Genomic DNA, 24,031 nt, shown 5'->3' on the forward strand with positions numbered 1-24,031 from the left:
GGCAGTTTATGGAATACAGAAGAACACAAAGGAAACAAAGACAGTAACTAACAGAAAAGGGAATTCATCATATTTCATTTCGTCCCTCATGAAGTGACTAATACAAGCTTATATACTAAATGGTAACCGACTTAGCTAGCTAATATAACAACTTCTAAACCGACTTAGAATTGTAGGTTCCTATCAAAAGAGAGTCTCCCTTTCGTGCTCCATGGTGTGCTAGAGGCGTTCTATGCTTCTCCCTCACTGTTTTGAGCCTAACCCTAAAAAAAAGAAACAAGTCAACGCAAAGTCAAAATAAATTGGGGGATTATTAATAAAATTAGAGATGTGACTAAAGCTCCCCATTAATAAGGTAACTCTTGGTACAAAAGCCCAAGCCCATATTGAAGCGCCCTTTCTCGAGTCTGAAACTTGAAATTCCGAATAACGTTTCAGAAGAGAGGAATAACAAAGTGCACAAAAAATGTGTAACAAAGTGCACAAAAAATGTGTGTTAAAAAAACATCTCCCCTATTATCATAATCGCGCATAATAGAATTGAAAACTTGAGAAATTCTTACGCTGGTGTGTGTGAGCGCTCATAAGTGGGAAGATTATGAGAAATGTGTAAGGTCCTCTGTATTCTAACCAAGCCAAACACACGGAGAGCGGGCGGGGGTCTTGGATTTTGATTTGATCTTGACTACAGCTCAGTGAGGGCAATTTAAGTAACTGAAGTTGAAGACTGATTGATCTATTTGATCACCACGAACAAACAAGAAGCGCTAGCGTTAGTCATTGCTTATCAACTTCAAGTTTAACTACAAGTTGGCTTCATCAGCATTCTTCCATTACATAAACAAAATGATACTGAAATGCCCCCATGTCCTTCCTGATCATTTTGTGCATAACACTCAATAAATGCAATCATCAAAAAGTTTATTGACTAAAAAGATCGTTCACAAACTCAATAACAGTTCAACATTGCCAAGTGCCAACACAAATATTTAACCACCATCCATAACAAATCCAAACAAATAGTGGCATCATAGATAAGCATAACTATGCTTGCTCAACAAATGTTTCAGAAAAAAAAAAAAAAAGGCAAGCTAAGCAATCCAGATATTGAATGATACTTTTGATCAAATCCAATTTGGATAAGGCTTTAGAGATAAAAGCTGTTCCATGCATGATTCTATAACACATTGATCATAATCAATGGTTTCGTCATCTAGGGAGGCTGTTCAGAGGGAAATTGCGCAATGGGTTAGCCCTCAATAGTTCCGTTTCCCTGGACAAGAATAAGAGCAAAATACAGGCAACTCAGTCAAGGCATATGCTTTGGATCAGGCTTGCTTGTTACTAAACCAGACAACACTTACTTTTTGATGTCTCGAGCATCCCCCTCTCGGAGCTGCAAGGCTGAAAATTTACCACCCTCGGTAGACGTCTTTGGCAATCTGATAAAATTTGGAAAGAAAATCAAAACAAGCAGGACAGATAATAAAACAATAATTCTAAATTATGTTTCATATATAAAAAAAAAAAAAATAGTCGATACAACAGCCAAAACCAATTGAGAGTTTATGTCACTCACTGTGTCAAGTCCTCATCAATGAACACCTCAATACAAGCACTTGGAGTTGCTCCTCCAACCCTGGGCACAAATTTCTGTGGAACCTGAAAGAAGTCAGAACTTAAAAGGGTTAGATGATACACAAATTAAGATAACAAATTGAAAAATGGGGGAACCAAAAATGAGGAAACAAGTTTTGGAAATGTGAAGAACCTTGTACGTTGTCCATTTGCCAGGTACAGCATTATTCTCTTTGTTTCTCTCTGCACGAGCTCCAAGAGTGTGCCAGGAATTCAAATCTTTCCTAGTCTTATCTGGTTGATGCCCCAAAACGACATCCATTTTTGTATCATTATAGATGGAAAGCGAAGTCTTTTGAGCCCTGGATTTTGGAACACCGAGCAAGTTGAAACATAGACAATATACACCAAAAATATGGACAACCGAAATTTCAACTGCATCTTCTAGGTTGAAAGATGCTAAGAAGTGGCTATTGGCATAAAAAGTTGCTTTGCTCCAATGATTTTAATGAAAATCCAAAATCCCGCTATAAACAAATACTTTCTAGTTTGCTGCAAGATGCGGAAGGATCAATATGCTTCTTAACTGTGGACACCATTGTTCATTTTCCATGTTTTGAACGATTTACATAATTTTGATTTGAATAAAATTTTAAAAGCAAATTCATATGTGGATATAAAGGTAACAAAGCTTGATTCTACTTTTAGCAGAACAAGAAATTCCCCACTAGGAACAGAAAATGAATAAGCAGTTGGACAAAAAAAAAGAGCAGAAATAAACACCCAGCGGAATCTGAGGAGTGCCTATGGAAGTTAAGCATGTGAGGAACTGCATATTCTTACTTATCTGGCTTCAACTTTTTCTTAACAAGTTCTGAACTCTCCGTGATCCGCCTTCCTGCAACATCAGTAAGATATATTTTAGCAATCAAAACAATTAAATAGTAGAGGATAGCAGTAAGACTTACGATTATCTTCCCTGGCAAGAAGAGTTCCGAAGCTTCGGACAGGCACATGACTTTCCATAGAGGAGTCCTAGCGGTCAAAATGACAACCAAAAAAGGGGGCAATGAATGATCTGTACAAAAATCATACTTGAAAATATAGTTTAATATAAGTATACCTCAGCAGCTGTTACTTTCCTCATTGAGCGTGAAAGAAAATTCTTGTAGGCATCCTTCAATTTTTCTAGCGGTTGAGCATTCCTATAGAAGTTGGCAGTTTATTTAGATATGCATGTCTTTTTATGAATGCTAGAAATAATGAAATGAGTATGTAATTTTCGTATGAGAGGAGCATCAAACAAGGTTTACATAATGGACATTAAAACATCAATACAAGTTTAGCTCATGATAACAAATGGAACTAAGATTGAATCCTTCATATCCATAAGTCTTAGTTGGACTAGGTCACAAAAATCACAAATACAATGGGGTACATAATGTAACATACTCCTTTATAGACCCTTCTTGGGTTCATTGGTGTAATCATGTCCATTCTACACTGGTAAATGCATTATCTACTAAACTATCACATTTTTTATGTGTGACATTTGGATTTTACTTGAAATCTTTCTGTCATTCTTCATGTGATCCATCCGACTAGAGATTTTATTTCTTCATCCAGAATAAAAGAGCCAAGAGGTTGCACAAATGTTTCTGTACACATGCAAGAGGGCAGCCTACTGTCTTATACCATTGTAATCCTAAACCCTAGACATACCACAGTGAGAACCACCTTATAGCTTAAGGGGATAGTCTGAAATATCAATTTAAGTCTTGTTGATCAATAACAAGTAAATGAAAGATGATTCAATTTTTGGTTCAAATAACAAGTGAAATGGAATAAATTCACAATTTCAAATCTTATAAAAATAAACCCAATCAAAGTTTACATTATTCCTCATGAGAAATAATGCATGTGATTTCTCAATGGGTAACTACTGGCTAATATGCATTATCCTATTCACCCTCTACTTCATAATTTTCTAAGATCTTAAATCAAAATAAAATTCAGTCACTGGAAATTATCAGAGACACAACTTACCTAGATATTCCAAGGTTGAATATGTCATTAGAAGCTTTCATCTTAGACTTTGATTCCATGTTCAATGAATACGCTATGTAGTACACGGCGTGCTTCTTTCCAATTTCATTTGCCTCCAGAAAACTGTAAATGACTTCTGCATCTAGGCAGTTTTCAGCCTGCAATTCCATTTCACATTCATATCAGTTTCCACAAACACCAGATAAGTCAAAATTTCATATTAGACTCCATCCAGAAAACTGCAATCCTGATCTTAGAAGCACAAGAAATAAATAAGGTGAAAAGAACCCACATATTCCAGCCACACTTTCAGGTATCTAAGATCATCCTTGTAGCGTTCTGAATGCCAAAAAGTGCGGACACATTGTTCATATATCACCACCAGTCCTGAATAGTCTCCACCAGGTGGGAATGCCTCCTGAATCCATTTAATACACCTTGAAAACCAAAAAGTGGTTGCCCTTAGTTCAAAAGGTACAGCCAGAAACCCCTGCGCTCTAAGTTAGGTTGGAAGAGGAAACTGTTCCAGGAGTTTTATTCAGCAGTAGTGAGCAGTTTTTGTGGGGAAAAACAGGAGAGACTGATCTTGAGAATGAAATACATGTAAATGAAGGTAAATTAGAGATTGAAAAATCGGTATCTTCCATGTACGCCACAAAATAAAACATGCTGCAAGAGCCATTACCAATGCCACATCTCATCATAAAATAAAAATTGGAGTAACTTGAATTAAAAGGATCCGTGTAAGGGCCATTCAATCCATGTATCTAAAGCCTCAATTTGACTTTAATTATAACTGAAACCCTAGCCCTACCTTGAAATGGTATACAAGAATGGTTTCACAGAAGATTATATTCGAAAATATAATTTTTTTTCTCGATTCCTCTTGTTTTGAAGACATGCGTGGGGTAAGCCAAGTAAATGATCACAATCAAAATTTCCCATAACACAAACAATCATTTCGAATTCGTAGCAACCACACATATTTTATATCTAAGAAACAAGAGTGTCAGACTCACTGGATCCATGGGTGAAGAGGATCGTCTCCTTTATACTCATCAATCGCCTCAATCATCCTCCTGATTCCCAAATGAAAATTCAAAAATTAAAGAGACAATACACAATCCAGATAAGGAAAAAATAATAGAAAGAAGGAAGAGAAAGAAGGACCTTCGCTGTTCAAGGAGGGATTTCTTGAGTTGAATATGAGTATGGGATTTGAGAGCGTGGTTCAAAAGGCTAACGTTGCGACCTCTCTTCAAGGGCCTGACATTTTCCTTGAAGAGTTCCCACTCATTTCCAGTCTCTTGCTTGGAAGCAAGAAACTCCGTCTCTGGATCCATCTCCATGCTCTGCATCTGCGTCAGAATTTCTTCGAGACTGACTGACACTATTGTCCCTGAAGAAAGAAGAAAGATTTAGATTTGAATTCAAGCTCTCCCCAAGTAGCCGTTATATCGGAGATAAAGACTCATAGAAGTTTGTGCGCTGGCCCCACCACTACAATGACAGAGTCTTGAAATTATGGGCTGGGCCGCAGATTCATTTTCGTTCTAAGACGTTTGGGCTTGGCATGTTATCCACAATGGAGCCCACAAGACAATTATGGATGGCCATGGGGGGTCATGTCCCTGGAAAGTCCGAAAGTGATGAAAACACAGTTGCAGTTTACTATTAGAGTCCAACAAAAAATCTCAGAAGGGTTTTTTTGAAAAAGTAGAACTTTTCAAAACTCCTTTTTAAAAACTAACGTATTTTTTTAAAAACATGAAATCTAACACTTTTTTGAAATGAATTGTCTCAAATACCCTTATTCCACATAGTTTCATTTGAAAATCTTTTCCCCTTCCTGCGACTTCACCTTTCATTTCGTTCTTCTTTCACTTCGTTATTCTTTCACTTCGACCCTATTAATCTACGATTTTTGCCTCATTCGACCGCTCCTCTGCACATGGTTATTCATCGGTATGTTTTATTTAATTTTGTATTTGTGATTCGAGTATTTAGGGTTTAGATCTAGTAGTGCTTAGGGTTCCGAGTTTTCATTCGAGCAGTTTAGGGTACTTTGTGTGCTATGTTCCAGTATTTCATATTTGCTGTTTTGAGTATTTTGTTTTATCTGTTCAAGTATTTCATATTTGTTGTTCGAGTATTTTGTTGTATTTGTTCAAGTATTTCATATTTGTTGTTCGAGTATTTTGTTTTATATGTTCGAGTATTTCAGTTTTCCAATTTTGACCATCCGTAACTTTTGATCCACTCTTGTGTTTCCTTATTATAATATATTTCTGAGAACTGATTTTGAAGACCTAAAAGTCAATTTGGGTTTACCTTAGTTGAGATTCAGAAGGAGATCGAAAAGGCGTTGTTTTGAAGTCCAACGGAGTAAATAAGAGATGTGAAGAACATTTTTTGTTATACATTTTTTTGTTCGAGTCAATGGTGTATATGTTCTAGTATTACAAATATTTGTTCGAGTAAATAGTTTATATGTTCAAGTATATAGTTTATATGTTCGAGTAATACATTTTTTTCTAAATGGAAATGGTGTATATGTTTGAGCAATACTATATTTGGTCCGAGTAATACAACCAACCATTTCATATGGAAATGTGTGTTATAGACAAATTTCATGATCACCTCATTCGAAGTTCGACCAATAAACTTATAAATTCCTCTTGAAAATTTCCAATCTCCGCCGTATATCACAACAAGGTCAACAACACCCATTTCTGTAAAAGAAAAGTGTAAAATTCATTCAGAAGCACTTTATAAAATCCAAATACTCAAACATATAATGACAATTACTCGAACAGATAATTACAATTACTCGAACAGATAATTCAAAACGACGCCTTTTCGATCTCCTTCCTAATCTCAACTGGGGTGAACCCCAAATTGACTTTTAGGTCTTCAAAATCAGTCCTCGAAAATATATTAAATAAAACATACCCGTGAATAACCAGATGCAGAGGGGTGATCGAATGAGGCAAAAATCGTAGATTAACAGGGTCGAAGTGAAAGAAGAACGAATTGAAAGATGATGTCGCAGGAAGGGGAAATGATTTTTGAATGAAACCATGTGAAATAAAGATATTAGGGATAATTCATTTAAAAAAGTATTATATTTCTTGTTTTTCAAAAAGTGGGTTAGTTTTAAAAAAGAGGTTTTGAAAAGTGCTACTATTCCATAAAACCGTCTTAGAAATTACATTGAGGCCTTGCCCCAATTACTTCTTGTTAAGAGATAGGGTAGAAAACGAGAGAGACAATAGATGGCTTCTTTCGTAGCAGCTCCAAGAGCAACAGTTGTTCCTATCTCCTTGCCATTTTCAAGGTCCGATGATGCTTTCTGCAAGGTTGTATTTCCCCGATCTGTTCCCCTGAAACGGCGCGGATTGAATGTTTCGATGGGTGTGGTGAAATTCAAGGGGACGCAGCAGAGAGAGAAGCAGCTGACGGAGATGATCGAGAAGAAGGTACTGGAGGCAAAGGAGGTGTGCGAAGGAGACGCTGCGTCCGACGAGTGCAGGGTGGCGTGGGACGAGGTGGAAGAGGTGAGCCAAGCCAAGGCGGATCTGAGGTTGAAGCTGGAAAAGGAGGATCCTCTGGAATCTTATTGTAACGAGAACCCAGAGACCGATGAGTGTCGCATCTATGAAGACTGATCGATTCCTGGAATCAATTTGTATATCTTACCGTCGAAATGATTTTCGGGGTTCTTAATGTCCGAATAAATAGTTTGTGATCAGTGATCACATGTAAAATTATATTAATTGTGGCAACTTTTTCTTCTTCTTCTTGTTTTGTTTTGTTTTTTTTTTTTTTTTTTGTGTGGATTAATTGCAGTGACTTGTTTCTGGATGTCTTGATGCTCGAAAGATGTATTGTTGTTGTTGTCGTTTTGGTTGGGAGGACTTTGGCTTACATTTTATTTTTGCGATTCATTGGCTTAAGACTCTCAATTAAAATTGTTAATATTAGATTGTATGAATAATGAGTATCTATTTTAAGTACCTCACACTCGTGCCTTTCCACTCAAATCCTCTCAGCTTCTCGTTTCCTAACCCCTCATACGTGCTCATGCCTACTTGAGATTTGAGATGCTCTTCCCATATGAAGGGACTGCTGACAATGCATTGATGGATGCCTCCTTTTATATATTGCACTGCTGCTTAATGCTTATCAGCGGTTTTAAGCTAGTTTGTAATTAGCCCTTTAATCCTTAATGCTGATAAGCAGAAATTTGTTTGGAGTTTTAGACTTTTTTCCCTTAGGTGAATTTTGTTTACCCTCTATCTGTCTTGTCAAGTTGAGGTGGACTGACTCGATATAAGGTTGATATTTTAATTCTGAAATTGATGATTGGTTTAATCTCACTAATACTATGCAGCTGCAGCTTTCCAATATATATATACTTGATGCATGCTCGTTGGACTATGCTTACCTTGGTGCTTTGGTTCCAGAAGTGTTAGATTTGATTGGAGCATTTTCACTTTAATTTGTTGAACCTGCAGTACGTCTGGTGGGGAATTGAGTATTCTAAGGTTAATTAGGCTCGTATCTTTAATCTCATCCGCCAATGGTTCTGTTATTAATGTTCATAGACTGATGATAGTTTCAGCTTTCACTAGTTTTGGTGGCCTCTTATGGAATAGATTTGGTTTATTAATTTACTTTCTGTAATTCCCAGGTCACATTCTAGTTCCATACCATTCACATGAGATGTTGATGATCATGAGAATGGTAGTTTCTAGTTCTACTCTTTTACTGCTTTGTGATTGTTCAACTTTCTTTTTTTTTTTATTTGAAGCCCCGCCCCTACCTACCCTGAAGAGAAATTTAGAGTACATATGTAGAAATTAAGTTAGATGGATTGAAATGGTTGAAGAAACTTGGTGGCATGCACTAGACTATTTCAATTTTAATTTAAGCAAAGAGGTATTGATCTGGAAGCTGCCAAAATCAAGTGGAACTTTAAAAAAAACAGAAAACTTGGGTTGGGTCAAGGCAATACTAGTGGACAATGTCGGTTGCGAATCAATCACCGACCCATTTGTGTGGGTGTGTGTACACCCTCAAACTTTGAAATTTTTTTTGTATGTGAAAAAAAGAAAAGAAAAAGGGAGTTGCGGCCGTAGCGTGTCCATAGAAGGTACACCTCTTTTTTAATTAAAAAAAAACATGTTTAGAATCCTAAATTCAACCGCATTGCTACTTCACATGGTATGTGTAATTAATTGCAGATCCCCTTGTTATGGTTGAGTTATTCAGTTTTTCTGTGCACGCATGGGCATAGTGGCTATAAAGAATTTGTCAAGACTATATATATATATATATATAGTTTTGTGAGTTGAGTAGTTGAGAATCGATCAAATTTCTCACCAAATCTCCTATTGATCCATTAAGGCTGCTTGTCTTGGATTACTTTTTTTTTAATTCCGTTTACAAAATAAGACTAGGCCTCCTCCAAAATACAGCCTTTGCCATCTTAAATTACCTTTACATATGTAATTTATGATACTTAAATCACAAAACATGATGGCTAAATATCTTAAGTGTATAAGGTGGGGACAATTATTTATTTATAATCTCAAATGGTATGACATTAAATGTAGCATGCAATTGGGTCAGAACCGCGTTACACAGCTTCTCCTTCCATAAAACTCATATATATATTGCTGGCACTGTCGGTAGTAGATAATTTTGGTTATACACAAATGATATGATTTAAGTAGAATAGATTTCTCAACTAATTATTGGTTTCGAGGTTATTTTCATTCCATGTATCTAACACAGCTTATATTATACACCACAAAATACGAATGGCTGGGATAATATAAATTCACCATTCTTTTTTTAATGCCAAGTAACATAAATGTCTTTTTCTTTTCTTTTCTTTTTTTTGAAAAAAATTGTGTATTTCTCCAAGTAAATAGACATTCATCACCAAATGCCCCCTATGCGGTTAGTGAAACTTGAATTCTTTCTCTAATTAACAAAAACATTCTCAATCAACTTAAGGTAGGGCTTTAGTTAATTATGGAGTATTACAAGTAGAGGTGCCAAGTACAAGTCCAACTAAATATTCAACTTAAGTTGTGATTTTGATGGCATACCCCTATTTTACTCCTCTTCCTTCACGATTTCGTGACGTTTGACACTTGGACTCTTTTATCTTTTTGTTTGCTTGTATTTGCTCTTTCCTTGTCTTTCTTTCATCTTTTCTTAGTTTCCTTCTAGAATATTGTCAATTTTATATTGTTTTATCAATATCAGTATATTTATTTTAGGGGGAAAAAAAAAAGAGTAAAAAAAGATGGTTACATCATATCATATATATGTGTCAGTTTGGCAAACAATTTTTGAAGGCAATATATTGCCCAAGTACAATTCCCAAACAATATATGTTACTTGTGAAACAAACAACAATTTTTGGGTGCATATTCCTAGGCATTTTTTGGACAATATTATTGTCTTTTTGGAATTGTTCCAATTTGAACAATTTTGAGACAATATTATGCCTATATTACCGAAATACCCTCGATTGCTACTGATATTTATGTATATTTGTAATACTTAAATATTTTTAATAATAGATTATTTATATGTATATTTGTAATACTTAAATATTTTTAATAAAAATTAAATTTAATAATGAATTGTGAAATTTTTTAGTTTGAATTGAATAATAAAGTGAACGAAATTTTCAAAAAAAAAATCTTAAAATTAATTTCAATGTTTTTATCAATATTATAAATTATTTGTTATTTATTTTATTATTTATTTGAATATATTACAACTTAAATACATAATACCCCTGCACGTAATTTCTCACAACAATTTTAACACCAATATGCTACTAACAAAAGTACAACCAAACACCTACCAACATTTCAACAACAATATATGCTACAATTTTATACCAGCATAAATTGTCCACAATATATGCTACTGTCAAAATTGTTTACCAAACGGACCATATATAGAATATAAAAAGGGGATAGAGTCCCATACAAAGCAGCACTTCTCTCGATCTGTATATATTTATCTCAGGCAAGCTGTTTTGCTTTATTCCCTCCCTTGATCTACGCTTCGATTCTCACATTCAGAGTTTACAAATCGTCTGCTCTCTCGATCGATCCGCTTTGATCCCGATTTCAACCAATTACGGCGAGGTGAGTCCTCTTCATCTGCTTTCTTTGTCACTCGAGATCTATTTTTGTTGTTGTTATGCTCTAGTTTTGATTTATTTGTTAATTTCTTTTTATGTTGACTGTTTGCATCTGTTTTGCTTGATCTGGATTAGTGCGTGCATGTGCCTTTAGTTATTGTTGTTTTGTGTGTCATTGGGCGTGTGAATTGTGGTTGCGGGAACAATGACGGTGGACGTAGAACTCAATGTGAATGGAAACGGGAAGGTGTCGACCATGGCTGAGAGTGAGGTCGAGGAGAGGTGTAGCTACCAGGATTTGAACAAAGGTGGAGATTGCAATGGACTCGAAGACAAAGAGAATGGGAAGGACGATTGTGCTCACGCCTCGTACGTTTTCATTACCGGAAACGACATCATTGTTAATGATCCGGATGAGGTGATGGGTCTTGGTGGAGATAGTGCTATTAAGAACGAGAATATTGGTTCTCAATATCAGGGGATTGAGAAAGGAGGGGACAATGCAGTCTCCACGGATCAAGGCACTGCTGAAGAGCTTATTGCCTCTGCTGCTGTTACTGAACCCCAGTTCCCACCACTTGGCCAAGATCACGTTAACGAGGAATCTTCTATGGAAGAAACCTCTGAGCCTCAGAGAATTGTCTTGTTGGAGGTAACTGAATGCAAAGGGGAGTTGCCACTTCTTGACCTTGAGAAAGAGAAGGGAGGGGAAGTTGCAACCCTAAGTGTTGCTGAATCTGATCAACCTCTGCCCAGTCCTGGCGATGAGGATGAGGACTCTATAGGGAAAAACAATTCGTATTTGGTTGCAGGAAATCAAGAGTCTCAAATTGCAGTTACTGAGATTGGTGTCCAAAATGAAGTGGATCGGATGGAGGAGCCAGCAGAAATAACCTCTGGAGTTTCCCGGAAGGAACTTGAGTTGGAGGTGGAACAGGATTTGGAAAACCCACCTGCTGATGTCAAAGCAGAGACAGAAACAACATATATTGCTATACCTGATCAGGATAGGGTTACCTTACCCTCTGATCATACCGGAGACAGTGTTACAGGTTCTGTTCTTAGTAACGGTTCTCTTGCTGGCAATCAAGACAAAGCTGAAGAAAATGGGCCTGCGGAGGATGTGGAAACCTTGCCGTCTCCTCACACTGGAAGTGCATCCAGCGAGGTTCCTGTTGCTGATAGACAGTCAGATACAGGAGTTGATGGTAATGCCACTGTGGCTAATGAAAACAAAGATGGCTTGCTTTCTGTCATGGCCAAGGAAATTGTTTCACAAGCAACTCTTGATAACGAGCAACATGGATTTTCTGATAATGCAGATAATTTGCCCTCCAAAATTGTCTCTGAGAATTTCCCTGTTGAAAATAGTGAAAACTTACTATCAGTTACCATTGATAACGCAGCCCTAAATTCTGCTTTTGATGATGCCAGAAAAGAAGGTGAAGTTGAAAATTTCGATGTCAAAAGCAATGGATATTCTGTTTCCAATCCTGCAAAGGATATTGGTGTAAAATCCGAAGGTGTTACTGACGACCACACCAAAACCATTCCTCTTGATAATGCTTCCGCAAATGGTTCTTTTGATGATGCTAGAGGAAAGAGTGATGTTGTAAAGAGCAACGAATGTGCTGATTCTAATGTGAAAAAGAACGCGGAAGTAGAATCCGCAATAAGTGTTACTCTTGATAATGCCACCATGAATTGTGCTGTTTATAATGCCAGAACAGAGAGTGGAGTTGAAGAAGTAGACGTGGAAAGCAACGGAAGTTCTGATTCTAATCCCAAAAACCATGTTGAAGTAGAATTAGAAGTTAATAATGGCCATACCATAAAAGAGACAGCGTCAAGTGGCCGACAGATTAGTGATGTGGAAACTGCAATTGAAACTAGTTTGAATTCCGTTGAGTCTGAAGAGGAATTATGTACTATCTCAAATGGTGATGCCAACCTGCTAGACAATCGCTCTCCTGAAAACATGGATGGAGAAAGTCATGCAGTTGCGTTAGTTAAGAATCAAATCACCAGTGGTGATGTGAAAGCTGAGTCTGACATGAGCACCACAGATGTCCTGCACAATAATTCTAATGTTACTCTGGAAAATGAAAGAGATCAATTCACTGGCATAGATAGGGCAAATAAAAGTAAAATTTCAACGGCTTCACTTGAAGGTTCCCCGGGTGATGCTTCTGAAGAGCAGGATGTGCCAGCTGAACCAGTGAAGAGGCCATTTTACTACTTAATAAAGATTCCAAGATTTGAGGACGAGAACTTGAAAGCGCAGATCAGACAAGCTCAGTCACAACTTGACGAGAAAACTCAAAGTCGAGATGCTATTCATCCTGAAATCCAGAGAAAAAGGGTAAGAATTTCCTCTGGAATGATAAATGGTATTTATGCACTTATAGTTGATTGTTTTTTTGATTGTTGAAATGCTTTTTGATTAGGGCCAATATAAGGAGTATGCTGATAATCTCAAAGCTGCCATATCAGAAGAGAAAACTCTACAGGACTTGCTTAGGGCTAAACGCAAGGAAATGGAGTCTCTCCAAGCTGTAAGTAACAGAGCCTGGAATGCTATTTCTGTTGAGGGTATTGAGGGCACGGTAGGGACTATTGACTTTTACTTGTGTTGTTTTTGGTATTTATGGTGTCTTGAAAAGCAATTGTACAATCAATTACATTCTTCTTTCCCTCAATTTTGAGCAGATACGCAATATGGAACACAAGCTACAACATGAAACCCTGACTTTAAAAGAAGAAAAGCTGTTGATACGTGAAATCAAACAATTGAAACAAAAACGTGAGCAGGTCTCTTCTAGTATGGGTACCCTGCAAGAAGTTCAGGAGGCCATAGACCAAAAAGAAGACATAGAAGAGCGCTTGAAGGTATTATTTTATTTCAGAGTGCTCTCAATATGTTCTTTATGGTTGAATGGTTGATGCATGCAATGCTCCTACATTAAAGTCTCATTATAATAGAAGCAGGAGTGAGCCTACTATCTATCTCAAACCACTGTAACTTCAGGAATCTAACAGATGCTTAAGATATAGTCCGGTTATCTTTGTCATTTTTTTTTTATGCTGATATAGATATTGATGAGGCACTTGGTTGCTTATTTGATTCCATTGTTTACAGTTTTTAAGGAAGGAAGCTGATTTTCTTAAAGGTAAGATTTTTAAAGCTAAGGCTGTGACCAGGGACGCTAGGAAGAAACTCAATGAGGAGTCTGACATGCTTAATGAATTGCAAGCTCAGCATCAAGCTGCAGATGTCATTCGCCAAGAAGCATATACACAGTTACAAAGTTTGAAGAAACAATCATTCAAGAGGGTATAGTGTTAGAATTTATTTATGGCAGCTCATTTTTGAAGACTAACAAGATGTTTTAACATTGAAATGCACAGTTTCCAACATTCTATGTCTCCTCTCAACATTGCACACGAAACTTGTGTTGTTGATATTCCTAGAGATAATAAACAGATTGCTCAGCATGTCTTGCTTTTTTATCTGTAGGAAGACTGAAGTGACAACAGGAAAGGTTTTTTTTTATTGCTTTCGTAGTAGTGGCCAACCCCTCCCCTCCACTTCTTTGTAAGATACACACTTGGTGGCAGTAACTTGGAAAATATATTGTTAATAATTAGTAAGATGTGCAGAGCTGTATTGTGGGGTTTTTTAATCTCTACCAGATGGTGATGTTTAAGATACTTACGTAGATGAAACAAAAATTATCATAGAAAAAATAATGTGTGGTTAGAGTTGAAAATCTTAAAATTGTGCTGTCCCCTATTGCATGCTGAGTCGTTTTGTTATTTAATTTGGCAAAATTATTCAATTATTCCAACAAATCTTATATTCAGTTCATAACAGAAAATGAGTGTTCAGAGTAGTTATGAATATATGAAGGTTGATATGAATTCTGGCCTTTTATTTGTTTTTCTTCCCTCCTTTTAGCTTTTTTGAATCTCTTGAGAAACTATTGACGTACTCCATTCCATTGATTTTGCAGAGCAAATTCTTTTTCAACTACAGGGATGATAGAAGGGAAGCTACTGATTTGGCATCGGCAGGAGATAAAGAAGCACTTCAACGACTTTGCGTTAACCAGGTGGCTCATGCGATATCTTGTTTCTTTGATAGGGAAACTGCCCTGATTTTTCACCTAAAAAACTTTCCAACTTACAAGCATATGTTTTAGGTGGAGAAAGTTATGGAGCAGTGGAACTATAATTTTGAGTTCCGGAAGGATTACACCAGATGCAACATGAGAAGCACACTCTGGAGACTCAGAACATTGGATGGCCGTTCGCTTGGTCCTGATGAAGATCCACCTGTAATTCCCAATGTTCTAAATGAGAGAGTGGCCAGTGCTGTGCCACCAATTTCTACCGAGAGAGTGGAGAAACAAGTTACACCAGTTGATGCCTCAAAAGCAGATGATAAATCCACAACAAAGGTTGCAGACCAAAAGAATCAGACAGCCAAAACAAAGAAGCCTACAAAACATGCTCCTTCAGTGAGTGGCTCAGCTACAGTCGCTCGTATAGATGAAATCAAAGATGTGGGAGAGGAAGAGCAGAAGCGCACAGTGGAAGAAGAAGAATCTGCAAGGAAGGCAGTGCAGTTGAGAAAGGAAGAGCAAGCTGCCAAATTGAAGGAACAACGACGGTCAGAGGAGAAGATCAAAGCTGCTGAGGCGCTAGAGAGGAAGAAAAGAATTGCAGAAAAGGCTCAGGCCAGGGCTGCACTTAGAGCACAAAGGGAAGCAGAGCAGAAAGAGAAGGTAAATTCCCCCAACAGTTTCAACTTTCAACTGAGATGAATTTCAATATTTTTTTTGCCATTTTTGTATTGAGGATAAAGCGTTGTTTGTTTTCAGGAAAAGGATAAGAGGGCAAGAAAGAAGGAGAAAAGAAAGGCAGCAGTGGGAGACGATTCTAATGATAAGAATGAGGGAGAATCTAATCCAAGCTCTGAAACCATAACCGAGATTCCCAGGGAATCTGAAATTGAAGAGAAGCTTGTGGCAGTGACAAAGAGGCCTCAAAAGGCACCACAGTTGAAGTTGCAGAGCAAGGCAAAATCCATCCCCCCACCTCTTCGCAACCGGGGTAAGAGAAGGATGCAGAGTTGGATGTGGGTTCTCCTTGGAGCATTGGTCATTTTGGCCTTGGTTTTGCTGGGAAACAGCAGTATGTATTTTCATTATGGTCTGCAACGGTTTGGTTTCTGAAAGTATCTTTTTTACTTATTGTTCCTACGTGGAGTTTTGGTGGGACAATGGCAATCCCATAGATGTTTAGGCCATTCTTTAGTTGTCTTTTGTGGGTTTGGTTTCCTATAGTTTGAGTTTAATTACCGTAAGGGGTTGGGGTTTTTTTTTCTATCTTTCATACAGCACAAGCACAGCATGATATAGATGAATTTTCTGTAATGCCCTAAATCTGAACCGATTGTATTCATCAGTGCAATATAATATGATTAAATGGAATGATCCTATTCCTAGTCCATCCAAACAAATTGTAATAAATTGCATTGTTTCCCTTTTCTGGATAATTAGCTCATCGCTGGCGTTGTGGACTATTAGTTTCTGTTTTTTTAAGTGCATGTAATTCTAAAGCTAGCTAAACTTAAGTTGGGAGTAGGTAGATATTAATATTAGTATTATGTACGATAGGCGGATTTGTATTTCCTATTGTCCAAGACGTAGTAAGAGAGTGATAGGGGCAAAGCCACAATGTTGTACTACACATTAACAGTAATACTAGAACAAGCGACTGCCACCACAGAGAACCGTTGTGGAGGGAAGGTGTGAAATTAAGTTGGAATTACGTGAATCCGACGACAACTTCTCTACTTCAGTAGAAACTAATGACGCGGTTTCGAAGGAAAAATAAAGGGAGTTGCTGCCTCACTTTTTTGACCCACCTAATTACTCTATATTTTATAATGTAGCTAGCTGTCCAAATTCACCAAAATTTTCTTATATTATATGGAGACTGTGGAGAGGATGTAGTCGTCGGTGCATTCTAAAAATAATTAACAAGAAGTTGTTGTTGTAGTATTCAGACCTTATCTCAACAGTAATACTAAACCCTTTTTCAAAAAAAAATAAAAAACAGTAATACTAAACGGTGAAAACTGTGAAATCAATGAAAGCAAAGTCAACGTTACCTCCTATTCCAATTGTCAAACCATGTTCAATGTTCAAACCAAACTTATCTCTACTTAATTCTACACTGGAATAAAAATAAAACAAAAAGACTCTGACTAGATATGCTTGTTATTAACTTCCTTAAATCCAAAGCAGAGAAAATCAAAACTGTCGCTCAATATTTCATATCTATTATCACATAGTCATGCACTAACTAAAACAAAACATAAAATAAAAAAAATAAAAAAAAACTTGTTGAAAAGTCATGCACTAGCTGGGTACTTGTCTGTTTCATTGCTTCTCTTCTCTCTCTCTATGATAAGGAAAACTATTTTGACTTAGTCCTAAATTATTGATGAACCCTATAAACTATTTTGACTTAGTCCTAAATTATTGATGAACACTATATACATCTCATTTTTAATTAAGTACACCACATGAATCCTTTAAAAATATATTAAAATGAGTATACTTAATTAAAAATGGGGTGCATATAATATTCATCAAATTATTTCCGTTAAAAAGAATAATACTTAACCAAAAAGGAGAAAGAAAAGGAAAATGTCATTTTGGTCATTTTGGCATGCTACTTACGTATGAGTGATGACCAATAGAAATTAGAAAGGGTCGGTCGGACTGGGCAACCCACTGCTCAAAAGTCGTCTCCGTGCCGTGCGTCATGGATGCAACCAACCAAGCAGGCAAAGGGGAAGAAGGGTGTAAAAGTCAATTGAAACCCCAATCTTCCTTCAATTTACGCTTCATGCCAACACCGAAACAAATTAGCTCTCTTTCTTTAGAGGATGCAAGAGAAACAAATCAACCAAGTTCCTGAAGAAGAAACGGATGTTGTGGAGACTCGACGACTTCGCTTCTGTTTCTCGGTGGTCTGGGATCAGCTTAACGGTCTCCGTTTGCTAGATTCACTTCAGTGTCCGTCACAACATTTAGATCTGACTTCCTTTTCTAACTTTTGCTTCTTATAAACCATCAAGTGACGAGATTCTCCCTGGAATATGCTGCCACCGAGCTCCGTTAATTGAAGGTCTGTTTATTCATCTTTCCTAGTTTTTGCAATTTATATCCTAGTCCTGGATTGGCAGAATCTTTATCTAATTTAATACATTCGTTTTTTTGCTTCAAAAAATCGTGTTTGGAAATTCGTTGATTCAGTTATTGTGGCAAGCGGTGGACAGTAATAACACTCGGATTTCTCTTTAATTTTGTTTGATTTTGGTTATTTCATGTGAATAGTCGGGTAGGTTTTTTACTTCTCAGCTCAGCTTTATAAATGCGTCTAAAGAGTTGAAGACGTGATAAATTATTTGTTTAAAGTTTTTGAATTGCTTGTTTCGCTGTGTTGTGTTGTGTTGTGTGTTGTGTATGTGTAGGTGGTTGTGAATTTTGAACTTCTGTTGAGATGGAGGACATAGGTGCGCAGGTAGCTCCTTCAATTTTCTTTCAGTCGACGTTTTCCAGTCGATTTTGTGAAGTGCCTCCCATGGCAAGAAAGCGTGATCTTTCCTATCAAATCCCGAATTTCCCTCACCAGCAGTTTGCTCAGAATCCCATGGACAATTGGAGCCCCAAAAGTTGGGAATGGGACAACGTGAGGTTTCTCGCCAAGCCTTTAGATTCTGAGACTCTGCAACTGGGAACTGCCACTACTGACCAAATGAAGAAATTCCAAGGATTGAAGAAGAAGAACACTGTGGAGGAGGAGGACGGCAGCCTTCGCTTGAATCTTGGTGGGGGCTTGAACTCTGTGGAGGAGCCTGTGTCCCGGCCTAACAAAAGGGTCCGGTCTGGATCTCCGGGTAGTAGCAGCTATCCCATGTGTCAGGTTGATGATTGTAAGCAGGATCTGTCAAATGCCAAGGACTACCACCGCCGTCACAAAGTGTGTGAGCTGCATAGTAAATCCTCTAAATCCCTTGTGGGCAAGCAGATGCAAAGGTTTTGCCAGCAGTGCAGCAGGTGGCCATTTCTGCACTTCTTTTTAAAAAGGATTTTCTGTCAATGTAAAATCTCCCTTCCACTTAAACTGCAGCTTGTTGGACAGATGAGAAACTTAATGTTTTTCAGTTTTAGTAATGACAGGGAAATACGTGGCTGAGGGCTGTTTTAAGGTGTAGTGGAATGATTGACCTTGAGAGGTTTTGCCATGCCATATTTTTATTTGACCTAAAACAGAGTCGTCAATGCCTTTTGTAGGTTTCACCCCCTGTCGGAGTTTGATGAGGGGAAGAGGAGCTGTAGGCGCAGGCTTGCTGGGCATAACCGCCGAAGAAGGAAAACTCAGCCGGATGATGTTATTTCACGCCTGTTGCTTCCTGGAAACCGGGATAACACCAGTGATGAGAATTCGGACATTGTTAACTTGTTGACTGCTTTGGCTCGCTCACAAGGTAAAAGAGGTGGCTAAATGAATGGCTTGTTATATCTATCTGGTATTATGCTGAAATTTAAGCTTCGAAACTACAGGGGAAAATGAGGAGAAAAGCATTAATAATCCATCTGTACAAGATAGAGACCAGCTTATTCAGATTCTTAGCAAGATAAATTCACTGCCTTTGCCTATGGACCTTGCTGCAAAGCTGCCCAGTGTTGGAAGCTTAATTAGGAAGAATGCAGAGCAACCTTCATCAGAATATCAGAACAGATTGAGTGGGAACACATCTCCATCAACCATGGACTTGCTTGCTGTCCTTTCAAGCACTCTTACCCTGTCTGCTTCGGATGCGCATGCCGTTTTATCTCAGAGAAGCATCCAGAGCACTGACAGTGAGAAAACTAGGTTGACGTACGCTGAACAAGCATCTGGTCCCAATTTACGAAAGGTGACTTCCATGAAGGTTATTGCGGCTGGGCGAGAAAGAAGTAGTACCAGTTACCAGTCTCCTGTTGAAGACTCGAATTGCCAAGTTGAAGACACTCGTTCTAATTTACCATTACAGCTATTTAGCCCCTCTCCTGGAGATGATAGTCCTCCAAAACTGTCATCGTCTAGGAAGTACTTTTCATCGGACAGCAGTAACCCTACGGACGAGAGATCTCCATCCTCTTCTCCTCTACTTGCACAGAAGCTGTTCCCTGTGCCGAGCGAAATGGGACCCATGAAGCCTGAGAATGTGTTCGTTGGCAGAGGGGCCAATGCAAAAGTTGGAAATGCCAAAACACATGGTGGTATCTTACCTCTAAAGCTGTTTGGAGGGTCAAATGTAGGAGCTGACCATGCTTCATATCAAAATTTTCCCCATCAAGCTGGTTACACTTCATCTTCTGGGTCGGATCAATCGCCTTCTAGTTTGAATTCTGATCCTCAGGTAGCTTGTCAGTTTACTTAGTTCTATCCATGATTTAAAATCTCTACCAATTTGTATGGCGCATGTGGTTGAGCTTGCATTTGCACCCGTAGAACTGCAATTTACTTGTCCTTAATGCATTGCCTTGGTTGCATGGTTTCTTCGCAGGATCGGACAGGGCGAATTATTTTCAAGCTATTTGACAAGGATCCTAGCCAATTTCCTGGGACGCTGCGAACCCAGGTAAGGTGTCTTCGGTAAAAATTGACCTTTTTCTCATTGTCATTTTATTTGGAGGATAGTGATGATCGATATTAAGGAAAACTAATAAGATTATTTTGCCCTTTTGTTTCAGATTTACAATTGGCTTTCAAACAGCCCATCTGAGATGGAGAGCTATATCAGGCCTGGCTGTGTGGTTCTTTCGATTTATGTAAACATGTCAGTTGCTGCCTGGAAGCAGGCGAGTGAACTGCTATAAACATTAGCCATGTCATACTAACTCTTTGTTGACCCTTGTACTGTATTTGTACTTTTTTCAGCTCGAAGGAAACCTGCTCCAGCATGTTAATTACCTGGTTCAAGATTCAGATTCAGATTCAGATTTTTGGAGGAAAGGGAGGTTTCTAGTTCACACTGGCAGGCAATTGGCATCATATAAAGATGGTGAGCACTGAGGCTGGTGAAGTTATTTTTAAACAAAATTTTTTAATATTTTTCTTTGTGCTTAATTTAATATTGTCGCATTTGGTCAATGATGAGAGGCATTCAAAAAAAAAAAACAGAGACAGAGAGCGAGAGAGAGAGAGAGAGAAATTGCTGCAATGGACTGGAGCTTGCATCTATGAAGTTTGATTATTGTAATGTCAGTGTAACTATTTTTAAATCTTTTGGTCACATTACTGTTTTTTAAGGGAGGATTCGTCTATGCAAGTCCTGGAGATCATGGAGTTCCCCAGAGCTGATCTCAGTGTCTCCTTTGGTGGTTGTTAGTGGGCAGGAAACCTCTCTTACTCTGCGAGGAAGAAATCTTTCTAACACAGGAACCAAGTAAGCGGAGTTGCATTTTGTCTGAAGGGCTATTCAATTTGCCGTTGCTGTCTTTAGAAACTTTACTTTCTGACGTGCAGGATTCATTGCATGTATATGGGTGGATATGAGTCGAAGGAAGTTACCGGACAATCATATCATGGAAACTCCTTTGAGGAGGTTAAGTTGGGCCATTTTAAAATTCATGGCGCATCTCCTGCTGGTCTAGGTCGCTGCTTCATTGAGGTTTGATTTTGAAAGCATTTCTTCTATGAGTGGTCAGGGGTTTTTTATATTGTGATATACTTATACGTTCATTATATTTGTCGATATGATGAGTAGGTGGAAAATGGCTTCAAGGGCAACAGTTTTCCAGTGATAATAGCTGATGCTTCTATTGGTAGAGAACTGAGACTCCTTGAATCTGAAATTAATGAGGAAGCCAAAGCTTGTGATCTGATTTCAGAAGATGTCACCCGTGATTTCGGGCAGCCAAGATCAAAGGAAGAAATTATTCACTTCCTAAATGAAGTTGGATGGCTATTCCAAAATAAGATTTTCTCCTCTCTTCCTGATGTTCCTAAATATTCAGTAAGCCGATTCAAGTTTTTACTCATATTCTCAGTTGAAAGGGACTATTGTGCACTGGTCAAAATACTGTTAGACATGTTGGTGGAAAGAAACTTGAATGGGAATGGCCTATCTGTGGGGACATTGGAGATGCTGTCTGAGAGTCAACTCTTAAATCGGGTTGTAAAAAGGAGGTGCAGAAAGATGGCTGACTTGCTAATCAATTATTCTATACTTGGCAATGATGACGCCGTGAAGAAGTATATATTTCCTCCGAATCTTGAGGGACCTGGTGGTATTACACCTCTTCATTTGGCTGCTTGCACATTTGGTTCAGATGATATCATTGATGCTTTGACAGATGACCCGCAAGAGGTAGTCCTTTTTGTTTTTAACTCACATTTTTTACTGCAACCTCCTTTTGCTGTGGTCTATTCTGAAATTTGTTTTCCGCTAGGCTGCTTCTAATCTTAGTATCCCCAGTAGTGTTATTCTAATTCACAGATGTTTTTAATGATGGTCTTTTCGATCACACATTTATACTTTGCCATTGTTTCATTTATCTAAAAAACTTTTTGGTGAACTCTGACTGACCTGTGTATTTCCTTGTTGCATTTCCTATGCCTCCAATATTACAATAACTGCATGCTATTAGTTTCCAGCATGTGCACTTTACATGTTAAAAAGTGATAGTGTGACTTCAATTCTTTTGCCCTTTTTCAGCTTGGGTTGTCCTGTTGGGATTCTCTTCTTGATTCAAATGGGCAGTCTCCATCTGGTTATGCTCGGTTAAGAAATAATCAGTCTTACAACAAGCTTGTTGCTCACAAGCTTGCTGACAGAAGAAATGGTCAAGTTTCCATGACAGTTGGAGATGAGACAGAGCAAACAGGCTCTGTACTAAGGCAAGCATCACAATTCAAACAAGGAAGTCTATCTTGTGCTAAATGTGCAATTGCTGCAACAAAGTATAATAGGAGGATCCCAGGCTCGCAAGGATTGCTTCATCGCCCCTATATTCATTCGATGCTTGCCATTGCTGCTGTCTGTGTCTGTGTATGCCTGTTCTTCCGAGGTGCTCCGGACATCGGTTCAGTAGCTCGCTTTAAGTGGGAGAATTTGGAATTTGGCACAGTTTAGTCTTGATGAGGAGAAAGTTGTATGAGTAGTAATTGGGAATCAAAGAAGTAACAAGTGTCATTTTACCTGGTGCAGTTACTTGAGATATCAAAAAGGTGATGAGATGATAGATGCATAAAATAAAGGGCTGTAGGTTGCGAATGAGATAGCTTTGCAATGGATAAGGATGGGCTGCCATGGGTTTGAATGGGAGTAGATAAGGATGATGCATGTTACTTTTTATTTTCGGACATGAGGTTTGGAAGTATAGGTTAGCATCGATTTTTGGTGTGACGGAGTAAAGTTGAAGCTTACGCTAATTGGAGAAAATGTTGTGCGGTTAAAATCTGAATATGAGTGTTGACTTGTGAATTGTACAAACAGGTAGCAGGAGATAAAAAAAAAGAGAGGAGGGGGAAGGTTGAAACTTTGTATGAAAGCAACCGCATTGAAGACTTGAATACTTAAGTTTTAGGCAGGGACATGGCAAAAAAATATAGCAGATATACCATTATCGATATTTTTAATTTAGTTGATTTATGTATTTATTGTTTTTAACTTTTACAATTCAGGAAAGCTGCCAAGTGCTATTGACTTTGCATTTGTAAAGTAACGAGAATGATATGTGTGATTGGATAGTTGTCGTAACTCAGGCTGGGCAGCTTTAGCTCTTTGCATCGAGGGTTTGGACCTGCGTATGGATGGTATCAAGGCCACACCACACCTGGGAAATGTGAGTGTGCATTGAGGCTTCTGGTTTGTCAGGAATCAATATAGCACAGCCCAGTATTATTTATTTATTTTGGGATGAAGCACTGTATGATTTGTACAGTCAATATGTATAGCAGTGTGTTACGCTCTTGTCTTGGCAAACTTAAGACTTTCAATGTGAGCTCAATTTTAGACATTGCATGCATCAAGCCATCCGCATACGCATTCCTACACTTGGCTGTTTCAACTTTAGTAACCTTACCCTGCCAAAATACCCATCCAGGGCATTCCCACCCTTGGTTGTTTCAGTTTTAGCAAGTAGTAAGTAGTAACCTTCGCAA

General features: G+C 38.1%; 4 protein-coding genes across 6 annotated transcripts; 3 read left to right on the plus strand and 1 right to left on the minus strand.

The window, feature by feature from the left end:
* Positions 1 to 902: 902 nt before the first annotated feature.
* Positions 903 to 5,045, minus strand: LOC120009741 (mitotic spindle checkpoint protein BUBR1). The gene is made up of 11 exons (XM_038860436.1): positions 4,795 to 5,045; positions 4,644 to 4,703; positions 3,917 to 4,061; positions 3,625 to 3,782; positions 2,702 to 2,783; positions 2,547 to 2,613; positions 2,422 to 2,476; positions 1,772 to 1,940; positions 1,580 to 1,662; positions 1,365 to 1,442; positions 903 to 1,273 (listed from the first exon to the last, which is right to left on the minus strand). Exons 1-11 carry the CDS (start codon positions 4,980 to 4,982, stop codon positions 1,210 to 1,212), a joined length of 1,149 nt encoding a protein of 382 aa, XP_038716364.1. The 5' UTR covers positions 4,983 to 5,045; the 3' UTR covers positions 903 to 1,209.
* Positions 5,046 to 6,829: 1,784 nt separating this feature from the next.
* LOC120009551 (calvin cycle protein CP12-3, chloroplastic) lies at positions 6,830 to 7,427 on the plus strand. The gene has a single exon (XM_038860182.1). It carries the CDS (start codon positions 6,900 to 6,902, stop codon positions 7,290 to 7,292), a length of 393 nt encoding a protein of 130 aa, XP_038716110.1. The 5' UTR covers positions 6,830 to 6,899; the 3' UTR covers positions 7,293 to 7,427.
* A 3,242-nt stretch (positions 7,428 to 10,669) lies between these two features.
* LOC120008919 (calponin homology domain-containing protein DDB_G0272472-like) lies at positions 10,670 to 16,332 on the plus strand. Of its 2 annotated transcripts, none has more exons than XM_038859299.1 (8): positions 10,670 to 10,802; positions 10,934 to 13,160; positions 13,246 to 13,404; positions 13,508 to 13,687; positions 13,938 to 14,132; positions 14,812 to 14,910; positions 15,001 to 15,585; positions 15,682 to 16,332. In XM_038859299.1, the coding sequence occupies exons 2-8, from the start codon at positions 11,004 to 11,006 to the stop codon at positions 16,033 to 16,035; spliced, it is 3,729 nt and encodes a 1,242-aa protein (XP_038715227.1). In that variant the 5' UTR covers positions 10,670 to 10,802; positions 10,934 to 11,003; the 3' UTR covers positions 16,036 to 16,332. The 2 variants fall into 2 exon arrangements, with proteins under 2 accessions (XP_038715227.1, XP_038715228.1); XM_038859300.1 differs by having other exon boundaries at positions 10,691 to 10,802; positions 11,020 to 13,160.
* Positions 16,333 to 17,576: 1,244 nt separating this feature from the next.
* On the plus strand, positions 17,577 to 23,852 carry LOC120008455 (squamosa promoter-binding-like protein 14). 2 transcript variants are annotated; one of them, XM_038858778.1, is made up of 11 exons: positions 17,577 to 18,001; positions 18,348 to 18,933; positions 19,171 to 19,364; positions 19,441 to 20,282; positions 20,430 to 20,504; positions 20,617 to 20,724; positions 20,804 to 20,927; positions 21,176 to 21,311; positions 21,392 to 21,536; positions 21,633 to 22,235; positions 22,584 to 23,000. In XM_038858778.1, the coding sequence occupies exons 2-11, from the start codon at positions 18,377 to 18,379 to the stop codon at positions 22,998 to 23,000; spliced, it is 3,201 nt and encodes a 1,066-aa protein (XP_038714706.1). In that variant the 5' UTR covers positions 17,577 to 18,001; positions 18,348 to 18,376. The 2 variants fall into 2 exon arrangements, with proteins under 2 accessions (XP_038714706.1, XP_038714707.1); XM_038858779.1 differs by lacking the exon at positions 17,577 to 18,001 and having other exon boundaries at positions 18,377 to 18,933; positions 22,584 to 23,852.
* The last annotated feature ends 179 nt before the right edge of the window (positions 23,853 to 24,031 follow it).

Source organism: Tripterygium wilfordii, chromosome 11 (genome assembly GCF_013401445.1).
Source record: "Tripterygium wilfordii isolate XIE 37 chromosome 11, ASM1340144v1, whole genome shotgun sequence".
NCBI classification, from domain to species: domain Eukaryota; kingdom Viridiplantae; phylum Streptophyta; class Magnoliopsida; order Celastrales; family Celastraceae; genus Tripterygium; species Tripterygium wilfordii.

Excerpts from the sequence above, each read along its gene's own strand:
- LOC120009551 (XM_038860182.1), top strand. The coding sequence starts at position 6,900 with ATGGCTTCTTTCGTAGCAGCTCCAAGAGCAACAGTTGTTCCTATCTCC.
- LOC120008919 (XM_038859299.1), top strand. The coding sequence starts at position 11,004 with ATGACGGTGGACGTAGAACTCAATGTGAATGGAAACGGGAAGGTGTCG. Across the intron at positions 13,405-13,507 it reads TTGAGGGTATTGAGGGCACG|ATACGCAATATGGAACACAA; the intron begins GTAGGGACTATT and ends AATTTTGAGCAG. Across the intron at positions 14,911-15,000 it reads AACGACTTTGCGTTAACCAG|GTGGAGAAAGTTATGGAGCA; the intron begins GTGGCTCATGCG and ends CATATGTTTTAG.
- LOC120009741 (XM_038860436.1), bottom strand. The coding sequence starts at position 4,982 with ATGCAGAGCATGGAGATGGATCCAGAGACGGAGTTTCTTGCTTCCAAG. Across the intron at positions 3,783-3,916 it reads TGAAAGTGTGGCTGGAATAT|GCTGAAAACTGCCTAGATGC; the intron begins GTGGGTTCTTTT and ends ATGGAATTGCAG. Across the intron at positions 2,614-2,701 it reads GGAAAGTAACAGCTGCTGAG|GACTCCTCTATGGAAAGTCA; the intron begins GTATACTTATAT and ends TTTGACCGCTAG.
- LOC120008455 (XM_038858778.1), top strand. The coding sequence starts at position 18,377 with ATGGAGGACATAGGTGCGCAGGTAGCTCCTTCAATTTTCTTTCAGTCG. Across the intron at positions 20,505-20,616 it reads CTGGGACGCTGCGAACCCAG|ATTTACAATTGGCTTTCAAA; the intron begins GTAAGGTGTCTT and ends CTTTTGTTTCAG. Across the intron at positions 20,928-21,175 it reads ATTGGCATCATATAAAGATG|GGAGGATTCGTCTATGCAAG; the intron begins GTGAGCACTGAG and ends CTGTTTTTTAAG.